General features: G+C 51.7%; 2 protein-coding genes across 2 annotated transcripts; one reads left to right on the forward strand and one right to left on the reverse strand.

The window, feature by feature from the left end:
- Positions 1–1,284: 1,284 nt before the first annotated feature.
- On the forward strand, positions 1,285–3,932 carry LOC144179124 (uncharacterized). Its single transcript, XM_077707357.1, has 2 exons — positions 1,285–1,429; positions 3,330–3,932. Exons 1-2 carry the CDS (start codon positions 1,418–1,420, stop codon positions 3,762–3,764), a joined length of 447 nt encoding a protein of 148 aa, XP_077563483.1. The 5' UTR covers positions 1,285–1,417; the 3' UTR covers positions 3,765–3,932.
- Positions 3,933–16,976: 13,044 nt separating this feature from the next.
- On the reverse strand, positions 16,977–18,734 carry LOC144146041 (kelch-like protein 10). Its single transcript, XM_077677996.1, has 3 exons — positions 18,720–18,734; positions 17,192–18,534; positions 16,977–17,085 (listed from the first exon to the last, which is right to left on the reverse strand). The coding sequence occupies exons 1-3, from the start codon at positions 18,732–18,734 to the stop codon at positions 16,977–16,979; spliced, it is 1,467 nt and encodes a 488-aa protein (XP_077534122.1).
- Positions 18,735–19,104: the final 370 nt, after the last annotated feature.

The raw sequence follows: 19,104 nt of genomic DNA on the forward strand, positions 1-19,104 counted from the left end.
ACAACAGCCGTAAAGTGAGTTGTAAAGCAAACTCTCTCAAAAATATTGGCCATGTTCGTTCGTTATCGTGATACTGCAGCTGCATTGTATTGATGTAAATAACTCTGAAGCATGCTAAATCGCAATTTGAAGAGGACCGTAGTTTAGTGCATCGCACCCGTTAGCTTACAGTCACGACTTTGACGGCGCGGCCTGCATCCCCTCCCCCCCCCCCCCCCCCTCCCTGCCTACCAGCTTCGCAGTTTTTCATTTTTGTGTGGAACCAAAGGTGTCACTCGAGAGTTCCGCGCCCCTGGCAAACAAATGGCGCAAAGGGCGACGGCTCCAAAAACAAAAAATAATACAGGGACTCGAGTTGAAAACAAAGGGCGCTAAATTTGGGTCTAAGTGGGATTCGAATAAGTGACGTCCGCACTGCGAGACTGGCACGCATCGCCAAAATGACCACAGCTCGATGAATATAGTTGAATAAGGCGGAACATGGTGGATGCGTTGTGTCCTTCGACCTAGAAACGTCTGTTGGAGACGTGTATTGAGCCCTACAACACTAGCTGAGCATGTTCATTGCAGAATTATCACTTAAACGACTAGCAAAAAACATCCAGCTAAATATCATCTTTGATGGCGATACCATTGCGACGGAGGGAATTTAAATACGCTAAGGAAAAAACTATTGGTGGGCCTAGTGAATGGGCTGCGGCCTTTGACTTTGAAACGGTGTTAGACCCACGTACTGAGACCTTCATGAGTTATTAGAGCATGCTAATTATAGAATTGGCCTCAGGCGAGTAACGAAGCACGTCCACCCTGAATGTCTTCTTCGCTTGGCAGCGCGAATGCGGGTATGTGCCGAATCGTAGTAACCGCGGAGAACAAGAAAAACACATAAAATACTGAAGATGATAACAAGAATGGGAGGACGTGTGCAAGTTCAGCAATTGGACACCGACGCTTTGCAATCGTAAGGACTGCTTAGTTCTGCTCGTAATGATTTGTCTCCGCAACTATACCGAGAGCCAGGCATTACAAAATTCGCAGGAACGTGTCGCGATCCCAACATAAGGCGGAGTCCAATGTCAGCGCTCCGACGTGAGAGGAAGTGAAGCGTGGTGAAGTTCATCCCGCCTCGCACCCGACATCGGTGCAACGGTGCGATAGGCGACACTAGGCCTGGTATCTCGGTGGAAATCCTTCGACAGGATGCCAGGCGCAGGCAGACGGTACTCACCTCCCTTCCGGAAGTTCCCCGCGCCGCCAGGAAGGCAGTGGGCGCCTACGCGTGAGATACGCGGCGCTGCGACAAAAGCCCCGTTCCATCCCACAGGTATAAAACCGAATGCCTGCGACAGCGAAGGCATCACTCTGACATCGTAGTCTTTGCCAAGTCGGTCGCATCCACATTCCATATTCAAGCAACATGCTGTCTCTCGTAAGTAGAACTCCGAGCCTTGCTCCTACCACCGTATTTTTCTCTATTCTATTAACTGGAATTGAACTTACCAAGAAGTTAAGCTCTTGGCGAAGAAGGTGTGTTGTGTACGTCAATCGTATATCAAACGTATATTCTATGCCACTCAGGTAAACCGGTTGGTTGGTACTTCTTTCCATGTAGTTTTTTACATATTGTGTGGATCCGTTTTCAAGACCTGAGAAAAACGCTGGAGTACACCGAGAAAGTCGGCCTTTCTCTGTGTACTCCAAAGCAGGAAGGCGGGTTTTCGTAGCTACAACAAAAATGCAGCTAGTTCTTTTAGACAGTGCGTAGCACGTAGCAAAAAAATTACTGCTTTTTTAGTCCCTTTACCATTTTTATTGGTTAAGGGGCCAATGCAAGATAAGAGCGAAATTTATATCTTCATTTTGCCGTCTTACTTTATATTGATGCCTGTCGCTCAATACCAGCTTTGAATAGTTTTCAGCGCCGACTAATGCACGTGTTCGTAGGCAGCAGATGTAAATGAAATCAGTTCGAGAGAAGGAAAGTATGGGTGGTTTAGTTGTATGGGACTTACTGATAATAACAGATGTGACCTTCCGTACCTCCATAGTTCTCGTAGCCTTAATTACAGTATGTAACGCTCATTAGTTGGAAATTTCGATGCATATACATACCTTTCGTGATTTTACGAACTCTCTTGTCATACAATGGGTCAATGGGAGAATTCCTAGACATATGTAAACGCATACATATAGCTCGAAACGACGCTTTTGCAAAAAGGCAGTTCGGTGTCGCCCCACCTGATTTTACAGGAATAAAATGTGAAAGCATTGAATGTCATTTCGCCATCATTCAGCCCTCAGGTCTCGTCAGCTCTGATCGTATTAGTGAAAGGAGTTCAGAGCAGAATGTTCAGTTCCAGACTTGTTGATCATAGCATGCAGACAGTTTGAATAGAATCCGAAGTCCATTGAACATGTTTTGTGCGTTTGGTATTTATCCTTGGCCTAACTTCACCATAAGTCAAGTAGGGTCCTTATGCCCGAAATATCCCTTTCCTGGCGTGGTAATGAACAATTACAGGGCTGCTGAAAATTTAACAATCGTTTACGAATGCTTTCTATAAAAAACCGGTAGAAGTGAGTACCGAGAATATGGGTTCGATATTGAATGATGTTGTTCACATTTATATGTTATAACACCGTAAGAAACCATATTACACATCCAAGCAGTGCTTCTTTAAGAAGAAAAAACGGCTGCATTGTTGCGTAACGTTTACCCCTGGGCATAATGAAACTCCATGAAGGGAGATAATGATATCTTGCGGAGTAGCAAGCCAGGTGCTTGTTACTCTGTCTAGCCTCTCCACCCTTCATAAATCGTTCATTGTCTCCTTTGTGTTCTCATAATCGTCCAATTCCTCTGCAGCCAGTGGGAAGCAAACTGGTAAAACTTTCTGAAGGAGAATTAAAAGCGCGTTTTTTTTTTTTGGGGGGGGGGGGTGATTTTTTATCACAACTGTGTCGTTCTCAAGATGCGAAAGTGTAGCCAGTATAATGGTTCGAAAATGGGAGCCAAGCTGTTTATGGCGCTGAAGCGCTTGAGACCTTCATTATGGAATTCGCTAACACTGCACTGAGGGCGTCACAGACCACTAAAGTATGCTTCAAAACAATACACTTCCACTCGTTGTTGGTCGAATGAGACAGCCAAAGTAAAATAGATTCACGGATACTCTACAGTAGTGCCTTCGATATCAAAGTTTTATGCAGAGTAAATGAAAGCCTGCGATGCTAGTGCAATACCGGTGCAGCCGCTGGTCACCTTTACTGTTATTTCGGCTGAGTGAGCAAACGCACACGCATTTTAACCAGTCGTGCAAAAACTGCAGGTGCTCGTTCTGTTGGGCGTGAGCGCCTGCTTTGCCGGCGACGCCCTCCTTGGAGCCGGCTACGGCGCCGGAGTCGGCCCAGGTGTCGGCTACGGAGCTGGCTACGGAGGCGGCCTTGGCGTTGGCGGCTTCGGTGCCGGCTACAACCAGCAGGCCGGGGCATCTCAGGGAGGCTTCAGCGCCGGCGCCGCCGGAGCCCAGCAGGGAAGCGGAGCCTTCGACTCTGGAAACTCATACAAGAACGCGCAGGGCTACAGCAACCAGGCGGGCCACCGCAGCAACACGGGATTCTCGCAGTCGTCCAGCAACCGCTACGGCACCGGCTTCGGTCAGGGCTCCTCCGGCTACAACCAGGGTGCAGCGGGATCTCAGGGCTCCTTCGGAAAGCAGGGCTTCGGCACCCAGTTTGGCGGCGTTGGCGGCGGCCTCTACTAAGCCCTAGTGTCCGTCCGTTCACCACCACCCCTGAATGGGCTGTCCCGTGAAGGAACGAAAGGTTGTAGCATGTAGCATGACGAGAGCCTCTCATTCGGCTTGACTGGTTGAAACATAGCTGATGTAACTTATAAGCGAAGAGAAAATAAATTCATCTTGACAACTGTAGCCATGAGTTCAATGTGTCTTGTATTTGGTTATACCATGAAGCTCTGGATAAGGCAGTCTTTTTATCGTCGTATCATGGGTTAAATCACAACACACGCTAACCACCAGCACACCACTGACCAATCAACACAGCTTCAACCAAAGGAGACATTTTGTTAACCTTTATTTGATGTACAGTTCTTGTCAAAATTTTCTAGGCCAAGTCAAAAGTGTGCAGGCCGCAAAAAAATTAATGTTCAAGCTTACGTCCCAAGCGTGGCTGAAATGTTTTATGCCGGAAACCTGGAGAAAACCCCTTTCTTTTTTACTGTCATGAACTAATTGTGTGAAATTTTAAGGTAAAGCTTATTCTTTGAATTCTTTGTGGTCCGGAAGGCTAAGGATTGCCCCAGAAAATTTTGACAAAGGGCGTACCTTTTTGCAATTTTTAGTAATGCTTTCTTTATCCCAGAGCTAATGCGCTTTACAGGCCCCTAATTACAGTACATTAGGGTACCTGTAGATATTTCAACGTAAATTGAAGACCGGCGCAATGATAGAACTTGCGAAACGAGAAAGAACAGCACCGAGGAAACTTTTGTAGATAAACAGATTGAGTAAACAGGTTGACTGCGTAAATATTAAGGATTGTGCATATTGCATAAAATGGCAACGGCCATGACAACACAAAACAGGACATCATGAAAAACAGGAGGGCAAGCTGGTGAAACTAAAAGTGTGCGAAGGCTACAAACCTAACATATGCTAAACAGTATGGCTATCACTTAAAGTATTGGTGCATTAAAGGAGCCCTGAAAGGTGTTTTGAGCACACTAAATGAACTAGCACAATTGTTAGGTTGGGCGTTCAGCGTCCGCTGTGCCAAGCAAAACATTTTTACGTGCAGCGGAAAGCTCACGCTTTCGTTGCAAATTTTGTTGCTGCCTTCCTACCCTTTCCTGTATGTTTTGGGCTCCGCCATCTTCCTCTGTGTACGCCATCGGTTCCCCCATGCTCGTCACGAGGCAGAAATCTTGAAATTGGACGGATTTTGATCTCACTTCCGGCGAAGAGAAGCGTCGACTGGTCGCGGCGGCGCCTTTGGTTAATTAGCGCTTCCTGCAGCACGCTTAGCAGTATCGTTTTCGTTCATATTTGTCCTTTTTACTCTATTACCATGCTTCTGGTTAAGGCATGTTGGATAGGCCGACACGACGGCGACGCCGACTTTCCAGTCCACAGAGCGCCTTGTCACACGACGCCGACGGCGACGCCAACACCTCGGCAGATCGTAATTTCGCGTGGCGCAATGTTACTATAACAGCTTGTTGGCGTGGTGTGACTGGCTCGCTGACTGAAGACGCCGACAATACCGATCGGCCGAAAGGTCGTAGAGAAGTGATCGAGAAGCGAAAACTGCATGCGCCCCGACAACATTCGTGCTGTCATGAATGCGGCTCTGTTCTATCAGTTCTTAGAGCGTAATAAACATAGTAAGGTCCACGAAGTTCATACAACTCAAATGTGATTAATCCGTATTTCGTCTTACGACGCTTCGGCCGTTGGAAGTGGCAACAATTCGTTTCCCGGAGTTGCAAACTGCATAGTCGTGTGCGACCAGCAGCGCTTGTAGAAAATATAAGCTCAGTCAATAGTAGAAGAGCTACAGAAGGTTTATTAGGTATTAAGGGATCAATATCCCCCGACGTTTTTAGCGGAAAGCGGAAAACAAAAGCGCGGCGACCACTATTCCCGCATGGCGAAATCGCAGCCGTAGCCGAAACGGTGCTGTTCCTGGTTACCAGGTGTGAAGTACAGTATACAGGTTATTTCCGTCGCTTCCCCCGTTGTACCGTGGCGCAGTTGACTAACGCCTCGCGCTCGCGCATTAAAAGTCGCTGGTTCAAATCCTCGCATAGTGTTCCTTTTATTGTAGTATCGCCGTGTAGTATATTGTAGTATCACCATGTAGTTTATTGTAGTATCACCATGAGCGCGCCGCTATTGCTGCACGCGCAGACCGCCGAGCCGGCGCCATCTTTACAACAGCAGTCCTAAATGAAACAACATCTCGCGCTTCACTTTCCTGTATTGACGGCCAAATGCGCATTTCCCGCACAATTCAATTTCTTCACCCTCCAAGCCCATGTCAGACCCGTCTTGCGGCAGTTCTTCTCGCTGCGGAGCACATTGAGGCAACTTACGGCGCCGGTGACAACCACCACTTCACAATATTTACGGACAGCCCCCAAGCCCTCGATCGACTTGGCAAAACCCCATACGTCGGAACCACCTGCGACCTCATCAAGACCATTTGTCGCAGACTGCGAGACACACGCAATATAGTCGTTCGGGTAGACTGCGTCCCGGGACACGCAGGCGGAATCGGCAGCGAGACCGCTTACGCGTGCGCGAGCGAGCACTTTGAACTCCGCTCCAACCCGGCGTTGCCCGTCCCATTTGCACAACACGACCCCGACCCCTCAGAAGCAAAAGCGGCAGCACGGCACGCGTCCAAACAGTCGTTGCGGAACTTGGTTCCACCAGACCCCGCCCCCCTGCCCGTTGGATTGCCCCGTGGCGCACAAGTACTTCTGCACAAGGCACGGGCTGGTGCCGCGCTAACCGATGACGTGTTGGCCAAGTGGCGTGCGTATGTGCCAAAACGTCACCACCGTGCCGTCGAGGTTGCGCCATATGTGGCCACAGTTGCCTGCACCTCTTGCTCCACAGGAGCCACGCCCACTGTCCACCACATGTTGTGGGACTGTCCCGGCCTTCAAACGCTCCGTTTACAGTATCTTCCGCCCGGCGTCCAGCGGCTTGTGGAATGGACAACCCCGCTGCAACCCGCCACTGCAAGGCAGACGCTGCTTTCTCTGTGGGAGTTCGCGCGCTCTTCAGGCGTCGACCGCAGAATGTAACATTTAAACCCTCCCCCCCCCCCCCCACCTTCCTTTCTTCCCCATGCTGACCGACGCGTCCACCTTCTGAAATAAAGTTTTGTTATGTTATGTTATTGTAGTGAAAACAACAGTACGCTACAACGAGTAGCCTTCGCGGAGTGACCCGGCACGGAGCAGCGGCCCGATAGCGGGGAGAGATAGGCGGTAGGGGAGGCCTATTCTTGGATGAAACGAGTGCGAACTTAAAGACAAAGGAAGTGGGACACACGGGCTGCCCCTGGTCTAGAAACTGAAGTTTAATATGAAGAATGGTGATTATAAACTCTTGCGAAAAGCAAAAACGCCCGTGTGTACGAGATTTCGGCGCTCGTTAAATATCCCCAGGTGGCCAAAATTTAATCCGGAGCCCTCCACTACGGCGCGCCTCATCGCCTGCGTTGCGTCAGCGCGTTAAACCCTACAATCAATCAATCGATTATAAACACTTGACACAAAACAATACAAACACTGCGTATGAGCAAAACAAGTTTACAAAAGCCACGGTGATAAGGCAGCTAGATAGACGCCGGCTACTGTCAAGGCCCACGCAGATATGCAATCTCTTTGGGATGAATACACACGATTGCTTGGCTGACAAAATTGTCTCCTCTTTCTGCTATGTGGAACGCTTCCACAATTTCCCGGGGCGTTTGTTCACGGTGCCTAAATAAAACGTCAGTGGCAAGAAAATTAGGTTTACATCCGCTGCACTTAGTACAATGTGAAGATGGGATGATGGGGGTCCTTTTGATGACAGTTCATGCTCTGTCAAACACCCGTTGATACAACTTGTGTTCCAGTTCCTTTGTCTTTAGGTTCGCGCTGGTTCCATCGAATATGTCTTTCCAACCAGCCCAGCTTGCAACCCTTCTGCCGAGAGATAGGCGAGGAGGGAACGGAGCCGTGCGCGGGACCCGTGTCGCTACGTGGCGGGGGAAGGCGAGGGGGCCGGCACCGCAGGTATAAGCGCGCGCCACAAAGGAAGGCCAGGAGGCCACGTGCGGCGCAGAGCCGTGTGCGATGGAGGAAGACGAACATCCATCCGTGGTCGCTCGTATACAGCGCCGAGGCTTAAAGGAGCCATGAAGAGAAAACACAAGTTTGGCTCATTCGAAAGATTGCCTCGTTAGAACCATAACGACACCACTTATAACGCAAACTTCGCTCAAATAAGCTACATAATTAGGAAAAAAGGAAATGACCATGCGATGCGACCCACCAGCTCATTTTCCGCAACAGAACCTATGATGTCACTTGGGAATGCTCTGCGATTGGCGGAGGCCGGCAAAAGCAAACGCATGTTAGGCAGGGCTTACAGTTTGCATAGCGAGCTAAATGCCCGTGAAACATACTGCACATTCTTTTTATGACAAAGAACGGTGGAGTAAACGGTTGAAGTTCCGAACGAACACGCAAGCGTGTATGCCAATGCGTACGAAACTACCGCCAAGACGAACTCGACATCTCGCCGTCGCAATCGTCGTGCAGACGAATTTTCGGGTTCAAGGCTCTTCGGGGCCAACGAACCGTCCCAGCACGCACAGCCGCGACCTTGCTTGGTATCGTAATCCCTTCACATGAGGTTGGCCGTCATATCGCCAACCAGCAAAGGTAAAAATAGAAACAAGGGGAGTAAGGAACACAGAGCAGCAACGAGATAGTGCCACTCGTCGCACAGGTTTCGGTATGGAGGTCGTGTTGGCTTGCTGCTGTCGTTACGAGCTCGTTTACAGTTTACAACCACTGAAAACTTCAGTTTGCTCGAGTACTTTACAGTGAAATTTCGTTGCTGTGTTTTGAAATGTCCATGTAGTACGGGCAAATCGTCGAGGGAGTGCGACATCCCCGCCGGTGAGATCTCCTTTCATGTGCTGCCCAACGACGAACCTCGGCGAAGCAAGTGGCTACGTTTGGTGAACTTTGCAAACGGAGGAGAAAAATAGCTAAAGGAATTCGTACGAGTGTGCTCGCTTCATTTCCGAGGAAGTGGTTACGGCAGGGACCCGGACATGCTGGCGCTCGTCGCCGACTTCGTCAAATCGCCTTTCAAAGCGCTCTGACCTTGGGGAAAAAAATTGCCGTACACACCGCGCATTGACGCTCGAATCTTTCTGCTCGGAGCAGAAAGCTCGAGCGAACGGCTTTCCATACACGACACCGGCCAACTGGCATAAGCGATACTGCTACTGAAATTGAAAATACGGCACATACGTACCAGTCTGTATTCGTCCGTCGCGACGGGGCTGACGAGGCAGCTGTGCCGACGGCTGGGCGTTCGTCTGTTGTGGCTATCGCGGAATGGTCGCTTTCCCGTCCACCGCGTATCCCACAACTCTTGCCGATCGTGCACTTAGAAGCATTGAGCGTTCAAGTGGTGTGAGGTTGTTAAATGCAAGCCCGAGCTCCTCGGCGAGAGTTTTGTTCTCCGGATCAGGCGATTCCATGACTAGGGCTGCGGGTGCACTAGGTTTAATTAGTATTTTTAAAATGGCCGCCGTCTCGGTCGACTCCCGCGTGTGGGTGCTATATGGAGTCGACATACTAAGTATCTGTTTCATGGACCGGGTCGTATGACGCCATTGTTCACGTGACGAAATGTGCAATTTTAGCGGGAGATTTAAAATTTTGACTTAAATTGCCTTATTTCTCAGTGAATAAAGCACCATTTGCTTCCGGGAAAGCGCTTGGGGTACTATGAAACACCTAATCTTTCGAATAAAACAAACTTTTGTTTTCTCTTCATGGCTCCTTTAACAATGCCCTGAGGCGAAAAAAAAAAAGATGATGAATAAGCAGTGCGTTCAGTGCAAACATGTCCGTATAGCACTGCGAAACCACACCTCGACAGTGGGCCTAGCCAGGGCAGTGAAGCTTTCGCTATCAACTAGGGTTAACCAAAGCTAAACCATTAGATGCGAAGCATCTCATGCTCGGGGCTGTGTCCCTCCCTCCCTCGTTGTCGTTGTCCGCCGTCCGCACTCTACTGCGCATGCGCGTCTCTTCAGCCCCGTGAGAGTTTGGGCTGACGTCAGCGCAGTCACCTATAAAAAAAATAGTTACGCACGCCGCCCGGTTTCGATCCCACGACTCTCTGGCCGCAACGGGAGGTATGTGGTGCTCTTCCCACTGCGCTACAAACCCGGACGGGGGCATGTGCTACGAACGCGCCTGATGTCTTTCACTCATTCAAACTACGTCAAGAAGCTACTGATACAAGGAAGGCACGCGAAGATGAACGTCAACGGAAACGACGAACTGAAAACTAATGGGAACTTCAGTTGACCCCATGGCTGCTTCGCATACTACTCAGGGTTCCCCTACACGAAGATGGTGAAATTTTATTTTTCTTTTTCTGCCTTTTAAGTGGCATGGTTTGCGAATCAAACTCTTTGGTTGAACTGTGGAACTACCATATCAAACGTCAATGCATCGTTTAAGTCATGGGCACGATTTGTTCCGTTTTAAAGTCGTGCTTTGTATATATAGAAAGGCAATTGTACTTTCAGGGGACGAAATATTGATGTGTGTATCTTCCAGTCTTTCTATAGAGTAAGCATAGCTTCCTCCCATCCACTTAAACAAGACGCAAGGTAGGCTTGGGGGGAAAGGGAGGGGGTAATACAGGGCCACGACCGGCAAGCAAACCATCCATATATGTCACAGAGGAAGCACAGAGCACGCAAAAAATGAGCGAACAGACTTTATAGATAGGAAAGGGGCTCTAGGCCATTAGGGGAAAAGCGAGGGTGGAATACTTGTTTCGTATTATCATCTGCATAGTCGAACAAAGAGGCAGGCGTGCACGGCCCCAAAACTCCCACTACTCTTCCGAGACCTCGCGTAATGTCCGTTACGGTGTACTTGCCCAGTAGTTTATAAACACAGTGTCGCGTAGGGGTTTCCCGGAAGGTAAGCGGAGGCGGGAGGGGGAAATGGAATACACCACGCTCTCTAAAAAAAGTCGCTCTGTTGTACCACGCGCAACCTTTGGGCTGCTTTTTTGTTGTTTTAAATTATAACCGATATAATAACGGAATGGAATACTACGGCTGCCTGTGTACGCGTGTGCATGGCGTCCCCACAATACGACCAACCTCGACATTGGCGTGAACGAGCGGAGATGATTCTTTAGGCATTCGCTCACGTATTTTAGACAGGGTGTCGAACAGGAACCGTACTGAACCGAGAACCGGAACTGAAGCGGTATTTTTCCCGGAACTTTAATTTTTGAGCGCTGTTGCGACCGAGTGGGGGCACCCGATCCGAGCTCCGTGGCCTCCGACATACGAGTGGTAGCGTGTATGATGCGAGCGGCCAGCCGCTGTTGCAGCCGTGAAGAAGTCCAGAAGCCGTAGGCTAACGTAACTGTTTACTTCATAGCGAGAGGTGAGCCGAAGCCAAAGAACAATGCCCCGACGGGCGAGGTTACAATACAGGACTCGAGCAGAGCGACAGCATGGATTCGCTGCTCTAACAGGAATGGTTTACAGCGCTTGCGGGGGTCTATACCCAAAAGCGGTAACGGTCAAAACGCCAACAAGCGGCAACACGCCACGAACGTCCCAGACACACACAACGCTCTTTCCACAGTTCGTGACAGTCGATAGCCTCGGCGCACGTTGAGTCCGGGAGAGGGGAGAGAGGAGGACTCCGCTGAGATCGCGAGGCCTCTGTGTCCTTGAAGAGCGTTGAGACGAGCCTCGCCGGCAGCCGCCGAAATTTTGAAATGCGCCGAAAGGGACGCCTCTGACTCGGCTTGTCGAAACTTGTCACCGACATGGTGGCGCCTGACGGCTGAAAGGCGCACGCAGTGGCTTCGCCGCACTGCCGAGGAGTGATGCGGGAAAGTACGGCCTGGTACGGCGGCGCTGGCCGATTCGTAACAGCGCTCTGAACACGAACCGGAACTGAACAGAAAAACGAAATATCGGTTTCGGGTTCACGACATAAAGGCCCAACCACATGCACGCGTAAAACCGACGTACCCGCGCAACGACGTACGCCTGCGGCAGCATACGCCGCTGCCTTTACGCCGGCCGACGACGTCGGAGAGGGCGAGTAACCACATATCGCCGCAACACGAGCGTAAACCAATGCGCCGCGCAGTGTGGCTCGACTACTTCAGACTGAGCTTTGTGGCGACCAGTTCAACTACATTTTAACTCAAATAAAGCAAATAATGCCTATTCTTACAAAAATACGCATATTTAATACAGAAACAACTAAAACAATTCTTGGGACATTAAAAAACGTTAAGGATTAGTATTGTTACGAATCGGCCAGCGCCGCAGTACTTCCCCGCATCACTCCTCGGCTGTGCGGCGAAGCCACTACGTGCGTGCGCCACCATGTCGGTGGCAGGTTGCGACAAGCCGCGTCAGACGCTTTGCTCTCGGCGCATTTCAAAACTTCGGCGGCTGGCGGCGAGGCTCGTCTCCACGCTCTTCAAGGACACAGAGGCCCCGTCGATCGCAACGGAGTCCTCCTCTCTCCCCTCTCTCGGACTCAATGTTAGCGGAGGCTACCGACGACTAAGGCTATGTTCAGACTACCCACGCAAAAGCCATATCGTGATCTATGGACGTAAAAAAACGGCGTTTCACGCAGTTTGATTGGCTGAGACCTGAAACGATGCCATTCTTTAAAGTTATTACAACAGTTGCGGCGACAGTCTGAACCCGGCCTAACGAACACTGGAAAGAGTGTTGTGTGTGCGTGACGTTCGTGGCGTGTTCCCGCTTGTTGCGTTTGACCGTTACCGCTTTTGGGTATAAAGAGACCCCCGCAAGCGTTGTAAACCATTCCTGTTAGAGCAGCGAATCGATGTTGTCGCTCTGCTCGAGTCCTGTATTGTAACCTCGCCCGCGGGGGCATTGTTCTTTGGCTTCGGCTCACCTCTCGCTATGAAGTAAACAGTTACGTTAGCCTACGGCTTCTGGGCTTCTTCACGGCTGCAACAGCGGCTGGCCGCTCGCATCATACACGCTACCACTCGTATGTCGGAGGCCACGGAGATCGGATCGGGTGCCCCCGCCCGGTCTCAACAACTGGTGGCAGCGGTGAGATGGCAACTTCGTAACACCTGAAGCCAGCGGTGCGAGACCCCACACCACGGACGTCAAGGCGGCTTCGGACTTCGCAGAATTCACGGCGCTCAAGGGTGAGTGCGGGACTTTTCTTCACTGAGTTTTACCAGGCTTCTGAGGATAGCTGGTAGGGCGTGTGTTTTTGTCGCGTAAGTTATTCGCGCAAAACATTTTTGGAGCAGTGGGAAAGCAGTACTCTAGACCGGCCATGAATTTGAAGGCGTTGAAAAAACCGCAGTTGTTGGAGCTTGCAAAAGAGTTGCGCTTGGATGTTACGGACGCGCTGAGAAAGCCAGAGCTGATACAGGCTATACTCGCTGTTGGCGCTGACGATGACGAGCTGTCTGAGTGCATTGAGACGATCAATGGCAGGGAGACCGCTAAACGTCAGGCTGCAGAGGCTGAGCGCCAGCGTGAGGAACGGGAGGAAAGAAAGCGAGAACAGGAGCTCGAGAGGCCGAAACAGGAACAACAGGAGGAAAGGAGACGAGAGCATGAGCTCCTACTCGATCGATAAAAACGACCGCACGAGGAAAAGATGCGATGGTACGACCTCGAGCTCGAGCGCCTTGAACAGGAAAGAAAAGAGCTCGAGGGAGAGAGACTCCAACGGGAGAACAAGAAAACTGAGCATGTAATTCAACACGAGCAGGAAAAAGTAAAGCCTGAGTTTGAATTGTTGCTCGAAAAAGACCTCGTTGTCGAGGAAAGCACCGTGACAGCGCTGCCAGTAGCAGACGCTTGGGAGCGCGAGTCGGAGGCGACCGTGGCGGCCCAGCAGCGCGGCAAGGTTGCTGAGAGAGATAACGGCGGCGCATTAGCTCAGACTGTCGGCAGAGGCGGCAGAGGGCAGTGCTTGTCCACTGAGTGCGATAATGTGTCGGCGTTTGTTTTGGAGATCTCGGCGGAGTTGGCGGAGTGTAAGGACGGTTCAAATTCGCGGGAGGCCTTGGGAACGGCTACCGGCTTGAACGTGAACATTTCGCGAGATAGCGACGTTTCGCAGGATTGCGTAAACGATATGAGGTTACCGAAAGGCCGCAGGAGTCCGCTGAAACGGAGGTTGTTCCTTCACACGGTAGTGCGGAAACGAGCGAGGTGGTGGCAAAGCCTGCAGCCGAGGCAGCGAACGGTTTGCACGGTTCAGTTGGGAGTCGTGACGATCACGCCTCTGAGCAAGCCGATTCCGTCCTGCCATCAGCTCAGGTAACTGACCTCGAGCAACGGCCAGCCGAGCTCGTAGAGATTCAGGTGGCTGGGGCGGCTGAGCCGTCTTTCGAGACAGGGCATCCTGGTTGTAGTGTAGTTCTGGCAGTGAGGAAGGAGAACGGGAACACGCTTCGGTCTTCGCGTGCCGAGGCCGTCGCTGAAAGCGCGAGGGACGACGAGGTAGTGACTGTTGGGAACTACAAGGTGTCTAAAGAGCTCGTCGTGCCCGTTTCACTCCCAGCTGATGCTCCCGACGATAGGCCAACATCGGCTTAGCTAGTTGAGGTCCCGGTGTCGCCTATATGGCTGAGCCGAAGTCGGAAACCGACCAGCCTAGCGAAGTGAACGTAAACGCGTTCCGGTGTTCGCTTGCCGAACGCGTTCGCGAAAAGGCGAGCAACGAGGAGAGAGAAAAAACTTCCGCGCGTACTTGTGGCGCGCGTTTCAGTACGGGCACGCGGAGGGGCAAAGCCGTGAGCTCGCATCGCGCCAGGGGAACGCCGCCTCCAAAAAGGAGTGCGCGCCTCTCGTTTGAACGTTGGAAAAACTCGTTAGCTCCTCCGCGCGCTCGACCGTTGTCGAAGCGAACGGCCGGTGTCCTCTCACGCGGTCGCAGCGGTCTCTATCAGAGAACGGGCGCACCTAAAGTGCGATACAAATTGGGCAAAGCTCGGAGCAATGATGAGAGCTCGAATCGCAGCTCTCAGCGCGAGAAGTGGCTTGCAGACGCCGGACTTTTTCAATTTCATTGTTTTTCCTGGAGCAGGTTTTGCCCTTTACGATTACATTTCTTTTTGTGTGGGACATTTTCAATCACGCGAAATGTCACCTTTCAAGTTTGTGCATTTGTCTAAAGTACTGCTGGGCAAAAATATAACTAGAGTACTTAGTTATTAGCGTATTTTATCGCAACTAAAAGCCTGGTAGAGCTTCAGTGTGGATTTGTCTTCGCACTTGCCGGCGATGCGGTTGTGTCTTCCTGTGTTGTTCTGTTGCTTGCCTGACCAAGCCAGAGACGTTCTTGGGGAGCCACTACTCGTCCAGTGACTCGGCCGGTGAAGCTCCAGCACGGTGTCGTACAGCCCAGGCCTGGAGTCGAGCGTCTGCCGAACACTTCACTTCAACAGCATCCCTCCGGACAACGGTTGAAGACCCTTATCCATCGGGATCTCGGACCCCCGGCGGAGAAGCTGTTACGAATCGGCCAGCGCCGCAGAACTTCCCCGCATCACTCCTCGGCTGTGCGGCGAAGCCACTACGTGCGTGCGCCACCATGTCGGTGACAGGTTGCGACAAGCCGCGTCAGATGCTTTGCTCTCGGCGCATTTCAAAACTTCGGCGGCTGGCGGCGAGGCTCGTCTCCACGCTCTTCAAGCACACAGAGGCCCCGTCGATCGCAACGGAGTCCTCCTCTCTCCCCTCTCTCGGACTCAATGTGCGCGGAGGCTACCGACGACTAACGAACACTGGAAAGAGTGTTGTGTGTGTCTGTGACGTTCGTGGTGTGTTCCCGATTGTTGCGTTTGACCGTTACCGCTTTTGGGTATAAATAGATCCCCGCAAGCGTTGTAAACCATTCCTGTTAGAGCAGCGAATCGATGTTGTCGCTCTGCTCGAGTCCTGTATTGTAACCTCGCCCGTCGGGGAATTGTTCTTTGGCTTCGGCTCACCTCTCGCTATGAAGTAAACAGTTACGTTAGCCTACGGCTTCTGGACTTCTTCACGGCTGCAACAGCGGCTGGCCGCTCGCATCATACACGCTACCACTCGTATGTCGGAGGCCACGGAGATCGGATCGGGTGCCCCCGCCCGGTCTCAACAGTATACATACTTGGCAGGCACAAAACCCTTCCGCTACATTTGGCGTAAAACTGCCTTGCTCCCATAGTTGCTCGTTGCTTCGCGTGTTTTGTCCGGTTGTTTGGTCACCGTATTTTACAAATTACTTCGTTTTATCGCATAATGAATAGTTAACTTATTTATCAATTCACTGTCTTGTTATGCGACCTCACCACCGATAACATCACCGCCAGAGGTGCACGTCAACACCGTACGTCCGAAAGTTTGCGTCAATGTCTGGCGCGCTCTGACTTGGGCGTAACAAGCGCGTACCCATACATTCCGCGTACGTCGTTGCGCGAGTACGTCGGTTTTACGCGTGCGTGTGGTTGGGCCTTAACGGTTCGACCATCCCGTTGATGATAACGGGTGGTCATCACTTTCATTAGGGGCTTCTCTCCTTCACGCACCATCAACTTCGCAATCCCTCGCGCACTTTTCCCCTTCAGATGATTCAAACGGTATAAGCGCTCTCTTCGTAGTCACAACACGGTGAAACGACTGCGCCCCAATATTGCAGTGACATGTTGCTGCTGCTCAAGCAAGCAGGGCGCAAGGCTAGGCAAAAAAGAATGTCACGCTCTCGGCAGCCTGCAGGAGTCTTGCAGCATCGACTTTTCCCTTCCCTCCATGGGGCTGTGCAGGGCGCCTTGAGGGCGCGAAATTGCTCTACTGCGCACCGCTCAAATGTTCAAACCCTACATGTGCCCACTTGTAGCACCTCAAATGTGTTAAAATTTTGGCTGGTTGGTACATAATTGTAAGAATCAAAACAATAGCGCTTTAGACGGGACACAGGAAGAAAGCGGCGCGCACTTGCGCTGACAATATAAACCACAAGTTTTTTGTGATAACGGACACCATCTTTATACAAGCGAGGCGGGCCATGCGCAACAAGAAAGAGAAAATACAGCAATAGGGGACCTCAGAAATAGGCTTCTAAAACGCACAACAAAACGTCCAACCTTCGTGGGCCGTATGTCCTGTCAGCCCCGCAGCGCGTCCTCCTGGCTTCGCGGCACCGCGTCCAGTCGACGGTGCCCGTCGAATCCGCCGAACACGTAGACGCGGCCAACGTGCAGGACCATGCGGTGACTGCACCGAGAACCGGGAAGAGGGCACACCGGGCGCCAGCGGTCTAGCTCGGGCGTGTACTGCCCCACACTGGCGAGCGCGTGTGGGCCGCTAAACCGCCGCTCACGTAAAGTCTGCCCTTGAAGACGTGCATGCCTCCGCGTCGCTGCGTACCCGGTTCATGGGAGCCACCACGGTCCACTGGTTCGTTTGTGGACTGCAGCACTCCACGGTGTCTGTGCGCTGCGTTCCCGTGTAACTGTCAATGTCGTAGATATGTTCGCCCAGTAGAACGAGCGATGGATAGGCACAGGCCAAGTGCATCGGGCTGCGCTGCTCCCCGGTCTCAAAGGTGTCCAACCAGCGCACGGGCGTGCCACTTGTAAAGCCCCCGACCACATAGATATGCGTGCCGAATTCTGCGACACCATGATACGCCCTGGGCTCGAACTCTTTGTTTGACTGTAGTATCCACTGGCGGGTAGGCGGGTCGTAGGCCTCGATGCCGCAGCGTTCCTGTCCGCGTCTCCAGCCGGCCACACCGAAGAGCATCTCACACGGCATGCGTGGAAGCCAAAGCTCAGGCCTACAGTCGCCACAGTGGCTGCAGTTGTGCACCGGACCCGGGTCTTCAGCGGTGCTACGATGCGAAAAATCCGGTGCTTCGCAGCTCGCACTCTGCACGGCTTTCCACATGCTCGCCGAAATGGCTACGGTGCGCTCAGGTGCGGCCATGTAGCTCTCGGGTTTTAGGCCAGGCGAGCACCTGCAAGGACCCCGTTTCAGGGCGTCGTCCACTGCAGCCTGGAACAAACGGCTTTGCGCCAAGGAAGGACAGCGTGGCTGTACACGCTCCAGATCCTCTTCGTTACAAATGTCGATGTGAACGCACTTCGGTAGCACCGACATGGCGTCGATTTCGTCGATCGGGGTGCCGCTGCCGGAAGCCCACTGGTGAAGAGCGCACAGCAAGTCATCCTCTCGGACCACGTTGAGATCGTCAGAAGAAAGCAACTCTCGCAGCGAGGTCGGCGAAGTTTTTGGATACTCTGTGCTGGCCTGGCAGACGGCGTCGAAGTGCTCTCGCACGAACACCAGCACGACCTTCCGGAACTTCGGACTGTAGTAGCGCTGCGCAAGAGCGGCCAGACTTAGGCAACTGTTGATGCTCATGCAGCGAAGCAGCTGCTCCAGGCACACGTCGAGCGCTTCCTGCATGGGAGGCATGTCAGCGCCGTCGAGTATGTCCAGGGTGTTCTTGTCGTTGAGCGACAGCTCTTCCGTGAAACAGAAGGTGAGCAGCGCCTCTAGGACCGGCGCCCGCAACTCGAGAAGAACGATGCGCCCAGGCTCAAAACGAAACAGGGCACGAAAAAAGGGGCTTGTGGTGCACAGGGAGGCTCGGTGCGCCCAGATCTGGACTCCGTCGTTTGGACGAGTCACACAGTCGCACAACGGGTTGTAGGACCGCTGTATGACGGGAGATATCGGGCCATCAGTTTAGAAAGACATGGCTGCCGAAAGAAGGACCGCGCTCAACACGCGGCCGTGACGAATGATATGATGATGACGACGAGGAGGAGGATGGTGGTGTGGTGATTATGATGATGATACCCTCAAAGTTCCACAAGGGGGGATTGGCAAGGGCTAAATACCTTGCTGTAATTCATGAGGCCCTCAAAATACTAGTTTTTCTCTGGACGAATGGCCTCACACCACGCGTGCCTTCGGGTTTTCTCGTCTTTACTGCGGCACATACCCACAGAGGGGCATCACCCAAGGCTTGAAACAGCTGGATAATCGGTAGATGTGATTTCTTTCGCGGGACGAGGCCCATAACAGCAGCTTCTGGACAAATGAAAATTTATTCTCATCTCTGTCACTCACTTTTTAAAAGAGCCAGGAAGACAAAATACAAGTTTGTTTTATTCGAAAGATTTTGTGTTTTATAATGTCTCGAGCGCTTGTCCGGTAACAAGCGATACTTTATTCACTGAGAAGTTAATCTATTTAAGTTAAAATTTTCATTTTCCCGCTAAA

This window comes from Haemaphysalis longicornis, unplaced genomic scaffold (genome assembly GCF_048455015.1).
Source record: "Haemaphysalis longicornis isolate Haplotype H1 unplaced genomic scaffold, Haemaphysalis longicornis Haplotype H1 scaffold_1, whole genome shotgun sequence".
Lineage (NCBI taxonomy): Eukaryota > Metazoa > Arthropoda > Arachnida > Ixodida > Ixodidae > Haemaphysalis > Haemaphysalis longicornis.

Coding starts and splice junctions, on each gene's coding strand:
- LOC144146041 (XM_077677996.1), bottom strand. Junction 17,086..17,191: donor TCTTCAAGGGCAGACTTTAC/GTGAGCGGCGGT, acceptor TTCTCGGTGCAG/TCACCGCATGGTCCTGCACG.